General features: G+C 30.3%; 3 protein-coding genes across 3 annotated transcripts; 2 read left to right on the forward strand and 1 right to left on the reverse strand.

Moving 5' to 3' along the window:
* Positions 1–466: 466 nt before the first annotated feature.
* Positions 467–5,906, reverse strand: LOC119667675. The gene is made up of 19 exons (XM_038076981.1): positions 5,686–5,906; positions 5,603–5,620; positions 4,358–4,405; positions 4,252–4,275; positions 4,041–4,097; positions 2,840–2,893; positions 2,729–2,749; positions 2,629–2,670; positions 2,553–2,573; positions 2,458–2,499; positions 2,138–2,146; positions 2,036–2,077; positions 1,926–1,946; positions 1,823–1,864; positions 1,604–1,642; positions 1,523–1,549; positions 640–699; positions 554–586; positions 467–484 (listed from the first exon to the last, which is right to left on the reverse strand). The coding sequence occupies exons 2-19, from the start codon at positions 5,618–5,620 to the stop codon at positions 467–469; spliced, it is 618 nt and encodes a 205-aa protein (XP_037932909.1). The 5' UTR covers positions 5,686–5,906.
* Positions 5,907–7,967: 2,061 nt separating this feature from the next.
* On the forward strand, positions 7,968–8,552 carry LOC119667676. Its single transcript, XM_038076983.1, has one exon. The coding sequence runs from the start codon at positions 7,968–7,970 to the stop codon at positions 8,550–8,552; it is 585 nt and encodes a 194-aa protein (XP_037932911.1).
* A 65-nt stretch (positions 8,553–8,617) lies between these two features.
* Positions 8,618–11,961, forward strand: LOC119667677 (uncharacterized protein K02A2.6-like). Its single transcript, XM_038076984.1, has 3 exons — positions 8,618–8,748; positions 8,871–10,627; positions 10,670–11,961. The coding sequence occupies exons 1-3, from the start codon at positions 8,618–8,620 to the stop codon at positions 11,959–11,961; spliced, it is 3,180 nt and encodes a 1,059-aa protein (XP_037932912.1).
* Positions 11,962–12,052: the final 91 nt, after the last annotated feature.

The raw sequence follows: 12,052 nt of genomic DNA on the forward strand, positions 1-12,052 counted from the left end.
AATATTGAGGCAAATATGTATCTATCAAGATAAACTCGAACACCCTCAGAATTAATATATGAAGTGATTGATATTAAGAGGAAAAACAAAATCTACCATGCTCTCATGAGCCTATAGTGCACAGAAAGATTAAAAAGAAAAAAACACAAAACGTTTTCGTAACAGAAAGACACTGTCACCCAAATTACTGCCATTGGTAATCGCACTACCAATAAAGCAATAGTCTTTGAGAACTTCACCAGAGAATAAACAGTTGTTAACAGAACAATGTAGAGACTTACAGGTCATTTTAGAAATTACATTTGTGTAATATATATGATTAAAAATATAAGACGACTAGAGATTATGTCTCTTAATGCAGTTACATAAATCTAATAAATTCAGCTTCAGTATTTTTATTTATTCTCTATTTTATCTGTCAAGTTCGTATTAACAAGTTAAAAGAATGTAACATTTTTGTATAATTTTATTGCGTTTTTAGGTTCTGTATTGACACGAACATTATTAATATATACATATGTCACTTTATGTATAATAATATAAGTTTATTTACCTGTGACATTGATAAGGAAGCAGATCTTTGAAGCTGAAAGAAAATTATTTGTAATAACAACAAAAATAAATAATTATTAAATTTACTCCCATTCCTGGAGACATACATCCAACAGAAGCACTTCTTGGTGGTTCGCCGACTTCTTCCTACAAATATATGTAATACATTGTTATCTATATCAAATGCTAATACCATCTTAAACTAATATTACCAAACTACCACAAAGCACTAAATTAATTATATTACTAGAGAGTCCCAAGTCAAACAATGCTTTAAACAAAACTCTCATAAAATAACAATTTAGTCCTATACCCATTTGATGTGTATTTCAAATATTAAATCACATGGTATAAGAGTATTATTATACTATAATAAATAATATTATACAATGACGAAATTTTATATATGTCGTAATTAACTTTAAAACTAACAAAAGCAATTAAACTAACAAAACTTTTAAAAATTTGATTTTTCCGGAAACTTAGTGACAAAACTTACTCTACTATTCAGATTTCAGACTCTTCTTCTTTACCCTATTCAAGTTTTTGAAATATATAATAATAGTTATAACTCTCTAGCTCTTTTTGAGACTATTAAAGTTCTGAAAATATACACTAATGCCAAGAATATATAATTACTTCTTAATTTTGTGATAAAGAGTCAAGAACTATTACTTTTAGGTTTATGTTTGGCTACAACAACAACACGCTTCTTTCGTTAACATATATTCCTGAAGTAAATTAGTTTATGTATATATTAATGTGATCGATGTTATCGTATGTTACTTTAAAATAATCATTTTAAAAAATTCAGTATTAATTTTCAGTATATCTCAATTATGAAAACCTTCTTGAAAATATCTATCCATAATGAAAAAAAGATTATAAAATCTTTCTATTGTTTTCGATCTCAAATTTATAGCATAACTTGTAAAAGAAGTTGTAAAAAAAGGTTTTCTTGAAAACTTACTGGTCTCTGACAGCAATACCTCATTCGCTAAAAATATAAAAATAGTTTAAAGAATTGTAACATATATCATGTTATTTTTACCCTATTACCACTTGGGGCCTGGTTCATATCATCACACTGCTATATAACAACTAATTGTAATTAAATATGTTCTTGAATTATGTGAACAAGTCTTAGATCGTGTGCTGCTCATGTAATTGAAACAGACAAGCAATTTAGGAAAATATATTCTTTTTAATAAATAATAAATATTGAAAATTTAAATTGTAATATCTTTATCTTTAATACATTATTCTTTACCATATTAAACAGTTCTGCTACGCCGAAAGAACTTGCATCACACTATCCAATTAAAGAATTTTAATTTAATTTTAATTTGGAATTTTTTTATTTCACATCTTACCTCTGGTTCTCGAGTACTAGGCTTCAACAAATAAAAATGAAAAATGAATTATTTTTGAAATTAAAGAAAATAATTTTCTTTTACAAGATAATATATAAAAAATTTTATACCGTTTGAATCATTTCTGGTTCTCCTTGAAAATTCATATTGCACTACCCAATGGAAAATAATGTATACTATATTAATTTAATATATTTTGTTACATTTCTTACCTCAGGTTGCTAAATTTGCGTTGGTAATACATAAAATGGAACAATATTTCAGTATTTACAAATAAAGACAATAATATCTAATAATATAAAAATATTTTTTTACCATTCTCGAAACATGTCTCTTATGTATGAGATCATTATGTGTGATAATTTCTATCACACTACCCAATAAAAAATAAATAGAATTTAAAATAATGAGGAAGTTTTTACAATAAAGTTTTTAAAGTTATTGTAAAAAATAAAATAAATTTAAAATAAATTTAATTTAATTTAAGTTTTTTACCTTCGTTTTTAAATATAATTTTTATAATAAATATTACCGTTCTACTCATAACTGGAGTGTCTGCTCTACATGGATCACACTAATCAAAAATTAACACATTATCCATTTACAATATTCTATTACATTTCTTACTTCAAAATCCGGAGAAGAAGACTATATGGAATATAAAGAATTATATATTTGAATTGTTTAAATAGAAATTTTTTACCATTCCACCCATATCTGGAACGCCTGCACTGCATGGATCACACTACTCACGGAAGGAATATAATCAATTTCTGTTTGAAGAATTTAAACAAAATTCTTACCGGAGGCCCTAACGCAGGTAACTTTAACAAATAATGTTTTAAATATTATTAATCTATTATAATAAGTTTAAAATATTTTTGTATATATTTGAATGAAGTTGTTTTTATTACCTGTGGGCGATTAGATGTGATTTGTGGACATGGTCGACGTCTTTGTATTGGTGCCTAAATTGAAATTCATTTCATTCAAACGTTAATAATCAGTTGGTATTTAGAAAATGTTTAATAATTCTTTATAAATTTTTTTAATTCCAATTCAAACTTTTTTTAAAAATATTTTTGCTGAATGGCATTTTTTTAACGAAATGTCTTAATAAAATTATTTTTGAATATATAAAAATGTAATTTTGCAGATATAACCAATATAATATTAATTTTATTAATTAATAAATTGTGAAAATTATTTGTCAGTTAGCTTTTGTTGCTAAGTATCATGTTAAATTAAAAAGATTTTTAAATTATTTATAAATTTTTAATCAAATTTTTGTATTTCAAGAAATCTTATATGCTAAAAAAAACTTAAAATACTTTCATTCTTAAGTACATATATTACTGTGATCAAAAAATTTGATAGATCTTTTAATTTAAAAACCCACATAGTTTTTTGATTCTCGCAATTGGTAACATTGAAAAAAAATCTGCCGTGAACGACTATCAACATTAATTGATGAAAAACACGTCATGGAAATCAATGATTTGGAGTTCAAAAGGTCATGTTAATAGGATTCTGCGATTATTCTAGTATAATGCATTATAATTTCTTCCGCAAAGCTAAACTGTTAGCGTGCTATATTATTTAAGCGTTAGCGATTATTTAATACCCTTGCAATTTCTGACGATAATTCTAGATCTTTTTAAAGCGATAGTGCAACATCTTGCATTACATTAGGTTTCTGAGACCATATCGCCAAAAACATAACCCAAATCATTCCACGACCTTCGCATTCCCCAGATAGCACTGTGTGACTTCAGACTATTCTCTAAGCTCGAAATAGGGAATCGCACCGAACACATGGCTTTAACACGATGTGTGAAACTCATTTTCTCAATTGTAATCGGTTTGAAGATCAATCTGAAAATCAACTTTGTTTATAGGATTAGTCAAAACGTTGACATAAGTGGATTAAATCGGGAGGACAGTAGCTTGAAGATAATGAGAAAGATTAAGAAAAATAAAGACAAATTTTGGAGGCTACAAACAATTTTGCTACCACAGTGTTATGATATATAAAGTGTAATAAATACTATTTTAAATATAATTGATCTCTTACAAAATATATAGGACACATTTTTATACATATGTATCTCATACCTGTGGAGGAGGTCTGGGCCTTTGTGCATTTATTTGTCGACGTTCGTGCAGAACACCCTAGATGAAAACATATCGAATTATGATCATTTGATAAATAGTAAATTGTTATTCAGTAATAATAAATTAACATAATAAATTCGTTCGATTATATTAAATTTTTGTACGTCTACTCCTTAACTTTGAGTTTTGTAAAGAGCATTAAACTACTTACTTCTGGATTGCATTTTGTACGAATCTAAAAATGACGAGATTATGATTTTAGTTTAAATACATAAAGCATTTTCGAAATTTTAGAAACTCTAATTTATGCAACTTACCCTTGCAATATGCTGTTGTTGTGATAATTGTGTTCTACTCGGACGATTCTAATAAAAAATGTAATTAAGATAAAGACAATAAATTGATTAGAATTAAAACATAAATTATTTAGATAAACATATAAATTAATTAAAATTATTTGTACCAAATGTTACATGCATTGATAAATTATCAATTTATTGACATTGATTTGATAATACTTCTCAACGGTAATAAACCTTAGATATAGTAGAAATATAACATGTCATATACAGATCGACTCCCTTACTCCATATAATTAGGTCTATTTAGATACTGAATAGATCATTTTAGATCATTTTAAGCATACACACATGAAATACGTATACATATATAAACACACGCTAAGTCTTCCAAGAGAACCTTGTGCTGGACCAGGAAACTGCTTAGTCACTTTAAAGAAGCATACAATAATATACTTAATGTCAATACTATTGATATCGGATAGACATTTTAGAAACGCAGTTCTAAGAGTATGTGTTCCCCTTTTGGCAAGTATCGGACTGTAACTGGGTAGATGGGTAACATTTAACAGCTGCTTTTTTTTTGTTTCTTCTCATAGGCGTAGTTAGATGTGTGTTTACTATATTATTTTTGATTTACAATTTTGAAATATTTTGTACATATAGCTAGTTTAAAACTTTAAGCACACATTTGAGATCGTGTTGCTCAATCTTCTTTTGTAGAGATATGAGCAGAGAACTTACGATTACGTATAGAAAGCGTAGCTATATAATTATTATTCGGTGTTATTATTCAACAATAGTTTATTATACAATAGTAAACTACATAGCTTCATAAGTTAAGATCAGGGTAAGCTTATATTGGTAGACAAGAACGAACTAATACAGCTATGAGTGTTAACAGAGTTTCAGTAAATTATTTTTCTCTACTAAAGTAACAGAATATATTTGGTTTGACTTCTCTATTTATGGTTAAGCCATAACCATAAATAGATAGTGGCCAGTAAGTAACTGGCACTACACTTCCATCAAAATTAAATGAACCCATGTGTTTATTCGGGCAGGATGATATATCCTGATTTCATGATCACCCTACCACAATTGCTAGAATCTAGCAATCAGGACAATATCGATGTATGAAATTTTATGTATGAGTAGTATCTATAATGGTAGAATTATAGCACATTTCAATAGTTTTTAGTATATTATCGCTCACACATAATATTGCTCAATTTTATATGGTTAGTCTTATTTAAAAAATACCTGGCAACTCGCACACATCTGAAAGTTATGAAAAAATATAATGTTAGCAACCATAAATTATGTTTAATTTTACTGGTATATACCTTGGATAGTCTGTGATGAATTAATTGCGAACTTGATGGAATATAGTTTTAAAAATTTATGAAATTCATCGAAAATTTAACAATAAAATCGCACACTAATATCCAAACGTTTTGCATCATTCACTAAAAATTTTGAAATTTATAGTTAATGCAAAACTTTGGGATGTTCTTAGCCCATAGACATTGCACAAAAAAACACATAAATTTGGAACACAAATAAATGAAACGAATTTCCTTTAATTTAATCATAAATTTCATATGTCAATATACAAATTTATGAAATATTACAATGATTTCTAAGATCAATAATTGAATAAGATACATTAAAAATATTTTGCACATAAAAAATTTCTAGCTGTGCCAATAGATGTGTGGAGTAAAATAATTTTATAAAAACTTCCATTTTTATTTTAAAAGTGGGTTCTATAATGATCGTATATATGATTACTGCTACCCATTTTTATAACTATAGAAATCTTGTCGTTTTGATTGGCTTTTTCTTGCGGTATTTATCAAGTTTTCATTTGTCACGTTAACAAGTTATGACAAGTTTAGCTTTTGACGACTTATAGAACAGCTTATCGCAGGTTGAAGTTGTTAATTGATAACCCCTAAATCCTCATATGATATCATTTTCTGAATTCAAAAAGTAAATCAAATCAAGTTTTTATTTTAATTGTTTCGAAATTTTTCTCTGATGTAGCTAGGAGATACTATAGCTAGCTTGGTGCCCGGAAAGACTTGCTGTGTCAGACCGTAACCCGGTGTCGGGTTGTTATGGCCAAATAAGTAAATAAATACATAGCTAGCAATTCCTCAGTTGTAATTTAACAATTGTTCGTTTTCAAAATATCATAAGTTAGAGGATTATCAGCATAAATAACATCGTTTGCGTTACCCACAAAATAAAGTTCCATAGCGACAAATCGCACATATTGGAGGCAAATCTCTAAAGCACTAGAAAAAATGGTACAGATCAGAAATTCTATATTATACGGTAACTTGTAATCAATGCAATGGTCTTTCCAAAGTTGTTTGCGGTTTTTTACTGATTCAAATATGACAGCTCTGCAAACTATCCGTCAAATATTAGCTTCATCACTGAAGAAAAATTGATGCAAAATGTATTTACTGTAGAATCAGAATTCTTGAAAAAAATTTTAAGCTTTTCGGGGTCTGTGTATGAATTCTTTTATATTTTTTTAATGTCTAGAGTCTTCAAAACACTTTATTGACACGCTAGAATATTTTACTAATAATAAATCTACTCTCACTATTATTGCATAAAAATTTTAAAATAATTTAACAAAATATATAGAATTTATAGTAACAAGTAGTAAAATATTGAATTACACGTGATAATGCCCTATCAAAAGGATTGCTGTAAGAATGTGTGAACTCTACAACACTGGTAAAGTTGGGATTAAAGATAAGAAATGTGATGACTAACCATGTGGTTGAATTGCAAGAGTATTATTCATCATGACTTATTATATTACTAAATCGATTGATATGATTTTCAATATCGGCGGTTATCAGAAGTGTTTGAGAATACTTCTTATTTTGCTCTTATGCTTGCTCTTAATAATGCTTTGATGAGATATATAACTTCAATGATTCGATTATGATTGAAAAATTTTATAATACTTTGTATTATAGCAATACACTGTTATTGTAACAAAGCTAACCTTAAAAGAAGACTAATGCTTTTCAAATAATTTTTACATTTAATTATCTAGTAAAAAGTGTACATAACAAAGTTAACATACACTTATTTTAAAACTATATATTACTATGACACTTAATATTATAATAAAATTGATTTTTTCCTTACTCCTTAAATATATAAAATATAAATAAATATATCGGTTGCTTGATAAAAAATTTTTTTTTTGCAATTCCTATATTATTCTTGGAAAGTTGCTCCATTAATATAGTAAGTGTAGAGTTTAAGCTTTTATGTAGATAGAATAAGCTTTGTATAAGAGTAAGCTTGTAAGTTAAAATAAAATAAATAAAAATCAGTCTTGATCGAAACCTAATCGTAAACATTACATTGGCGACGAGGAAAATATTGTTAAAAAAATTATTCAAAAAAAAAAATTAATTTATCGTTAAAAATTATTTAAATTAAAATTAAATTTTAATTAAATTTTTTAAAAAAAAAAAGAAAAAAAATTTTTAAATCATCATATAAAATTATATGAAAAGCAGTTTGACTCGTGCAAAATAAATTATACACAAAAATTATTTAAAAAAGAAAATTTTTGTTTTTGAAAAAAATGACACAAAATGAAAGTGTATGCTTCACAAGTACGACCATGTCAGGTGTGCGGGAGTTCAGACCGCAAGTGGACAGTTGGTGCGACTGGGTGGAGATCCTAGACTCCCATTTTGTTGAAATGGCTTGTCAGGACGACAAGATCAAGCGGTCGATCCTGTTAAAAAACATTGGAATGGAGGCTTATGGACTGCTGCGGGACATCTGTGATCCGGATCTGCCTGCAACCCAAACGTATGATAAATTGTGTACGCTTTTGAGAAGTCACTTTTCAAAGCCGATTATTATTTTTCGCGAGCGAAAAATATTTTTTGATGCTGTTCGTGAAAAAGGGCAAACAATTATGGAGTGGTTTGCACTTTTAAAAAAATTAGCAAGAAATTGTAAATTTGGGGCACAATTAAATTCGTTTGTTCTAAATAAATTCGTTACTGCTTTAGACGGTAGAACATTCGAAAGATTGTGTGAAGAAGATGAGACCTTGACAATTGAACGGGCATTAAAAATTGCAATAATTACGGAAGCAAAAAATGAAGCTTTCAAACAGCAACAAACCCATGATGTAGAGGTTAATGCCCTTTTTTAAAAGAAATTTGCATTTCAAAGGCGCAAACAGTGCGAGTACGAATAAAGCTTGCATGCATAACAAAAATGCAAACAGCGGCAGCAGCAGCGGCAGCGGCAGTAAAAAGCAACGGCAGAGCTGTAAACACTGTGGTTGGAGAAACCATGAAAGTAGTAGCTGCAAATTTAAAAATTGCAAATGCAATAATTGTGGACGTGTGGGCCATTTGGCCAATATTTGTTTAAAAAAGAAAACAATAAGTATTGTAAATAATAATGAATGCAAAAATTTTTCTAATTTAGTAAATAATTCTGATACTAATAATTTTTCAATTTTTAGTGTAGATGATAAGTGTCATCCCAAGTCACCACCTCCTTTCGTCATTGATGTAGAAGTGAACGGTGTTAAGCTCGCATTTGTGCTAGATTCTGGAGCAGCTTGTTCATTACTTTCGAAAGGCGATTTCCATAAACATTTTGGGAGAATCAAGCTAAAGAAATGCAACGATCAGTTTGTCACATACAGTGGTGATATTGTGGGGATTTTGGGTGAGTTTAGTGCTTCAATTAAGTGTCGTGGACAGTCGCACAAGTTGCGAATTGTGGTTAGTGATACGCTTAGCCGCCCTGTTTTTGGTAGGGATTTTATGTCACTTTTTGGGATGGAAATAAGCACACTGAGTCAGTTAGATGATAGAGTAGCGTTTCTAAAAAGTAGATTTTCTACAGTTTTTGCTGAAGGGTTAGGAACGTATAAGGTGCATAAGGTTAAACTTAGTCTTAAAGAGGATGCAAAACCTGTTTTTTGCAAGCCCAGGCCAGTGCCATTGGCTTGGCGTAAAGAAATCGAAAGACAGATTCAGGATTTGGTAAAAAAGGGTGTTTTAAAATTAATAGAGGATTCAGATTGGGGTACGCCGTTAGTACCAGTGTTAAAGTCTAATGGTGAATTACGTATTTGTGGCGACTATAAGTCGACCATCAATAAGCACCTGCTAGATGTGAGGTATCCGTTACCTAGGATTGAAGAACTATTTGCTTCCCTTAAAGGACAGTTCTTCACCAAACTTGATTTGTCAAATGCGTACAATCAGCTTGAATTGGTAGAAGAATCCCAACGGTTATGCGCATGGAGCACACATTTAGGTATTTTTAAGATAACCAGATTACCATTTGGTGTTAAGCCTGCCGCAGCCATTTTTCAGAAAACTATAGAAAACGCATTGCGTGGTATACCTAATGTTGTTAATTACCTGGACGATATTCTTATATCAGGAGATACTATTGAAGAGCATAGTAACTCCATTGAAAAAGTTTTGAAAAGATTAGAGAGCGTGGGTTTGCGTTTAAACGCTAATAAGTGTGTTTTCTTTCAAAAAACAATTTCCTATTTAGGTTTTGATATTGATAAAAATGGTTTGTCAAAAAACCAAGATAGGATTTCAGCAGTCGTTAATGCTCCAATACCGAACAATTTATCTGAAGTTCGTGCATTTATTGGATTAGTTAATTACTATTCCAAATTTATTCCTAAGTTTGCTGAGATTATGGAGCCGTTATATGCATTGTTAAGAAAGGGTGTTAAATTCAGGTGGACAAAATCATGTCATTATGCCTATGAAAATCTTAAAAAGGAAATTACATCCGATAGATTCCTAGCTTCTTTTGACCCCAGTAAACCTATTATTTTACAAACGGATGCGTCAAATGTCGCTATAGCCGGGATCTTGTCCCACAGTTTTCCTAATGGAACAATTAAACCGATCGCTTTCGTATCTCGAGCGCTTTCGACAGCTGAACGAAATTATAGTGCTATTCAAAAGGAAGCACTAGCCATAGTGTTTGCAGTAACTAAACTGCGACTCTATCTGCTTGGTAATAAGTTTGTTTTGCAAACTGATCATAAGCCGCTTTTGTCAATTTTTGGTGAAAATAAGGGACTACCAGTAATGGCAGCAGCTCGTATTCAGCGATGGGCTTTGACATTGTCTGGATTTGATTATACCATCGAGTATGTCAAGGGGTCAGAAAATTTTACAGACAATATTTCGCGTATACCTCAAGATTTGCTTCCTTCTGTAGATACAGAGGAAAATAGTTATATAAATTTTATAACCAAAAATAATGAGCTAAATTTAGATTTTAAGGTAATTGCAAAAGAGACTGCTCGCGACCCCTGTTTAGCGAAAGTAAAAGCCGCTATTGAAACTGGGAAGTTACATTTGTTAAAAGACAAAATATTTTCGCCTTTTCAAACTAAAAATTTAGAGCTTTCGATTGAGTGCGGATGTATATTATGGGGTTTTAGAAGTGTAATACCTTATACTTTGAAAAACCGTGTTTTAAAAGAGTTACATGCATCTCATTTAGGCATTGTAAAGACAAAAGCTTTGGCTAGGTCGTATGTTTGGTGGCCTAATATAGATAAGGATATAGTAAATCTTATAGATAGATGTATTCCATGTAAAAAGGTTCAGCCTAGTCCAAAGAAAAGCCCACTAATTCCGTGGGAAATGCCTAGCTCAGTATGGTCGTGCATTCACATTGATTTTGCCGGGCCAGTCAAGAATGTTTACTTTTTAGTCGTAGTTGATGCATACTCCAAATGGGTAGAAATTTTTAAAACAAAGCAGATAACAGCGGCATTCACGGTGGAGAAATTAGAAGAGCTATTTTGTAGGTATGGTTTAGTGGATGCCATAGTAAGTGATAATGGAACCCAATTTACAGCATGGGAATTCCAACAATTTTTAAAGGATAATGGCATCAAACAGATTCTTACACCTCCAGGGTTTCCAGCTACAAATGGGCAAGCCGAAAATTTTGTTAAAACTTTTAAAAAATCTCTTGAAGCAAGTTTAAGCTTTGGTGAAAAAGGAAGTTTAGACATAGTGCTTAAGAGATTTCTATTTGATTATCGTACTATGAAGCATTGTACAACAAGAGAGTCTCCAGCTAAACTTATGTTAGGTAGAGAAATGAAAACGCGGTTCGATTTATTAAAACCACCTTTAGTGAAAGACAGAGTGAGAGAAAAACAACTTAGTAACATTCAAAACCATGGGGGTTCTAGAGATATTATTTTTACGGAAGGCACACCGGTCTTTATCCGAGATTTTTCAGACCCAAATAAGGTAGGATGGCAGGAAGCGGTAATTAAGGAGCGTTTAGGTCGACGAACATATGGTTGCACAATATCAAGAACTAATAGGGTGATTAAGCGCCACGTCGACCAAATGATGGCTTATAGTGGTAGTGCTATAAAAAATGACTTAACTACGAAGGAGTTGAACGGTGCTGCTGAAGAATCAAGTCCAAATGTAGAGTCAGCCGTCGCTACTACGGAAGGGTATGCGACTGAGGATGTAAATGTAGGTAGTGGTTGCTCGCGTCTGCGAGAACGTAAAACTAAGATTAATTATAAGGAATAATTCATGAATATAATTTAATTTATACGGAGTAATACATTGTGACCGAAAAGCTTTCGGAAATTCTCATTTAAAATTCGCGCGCTGTATATTT

The sequence above is a fragment of the Teleopsis dalmanni genome, chromosome 1, assembly GCF_002237135.1.
Source record: "Teleopsis dalmanni isolate 2A chromosome 1, ASM223713v2, whole genome shotgun sequence".
NCBI classification, from domain to species: Eukaryota; Metazoa; Arthropoda; class Insecta; order Diptera; family Diopsidae; genus Teleopsis; species Teleopsis dalmanni.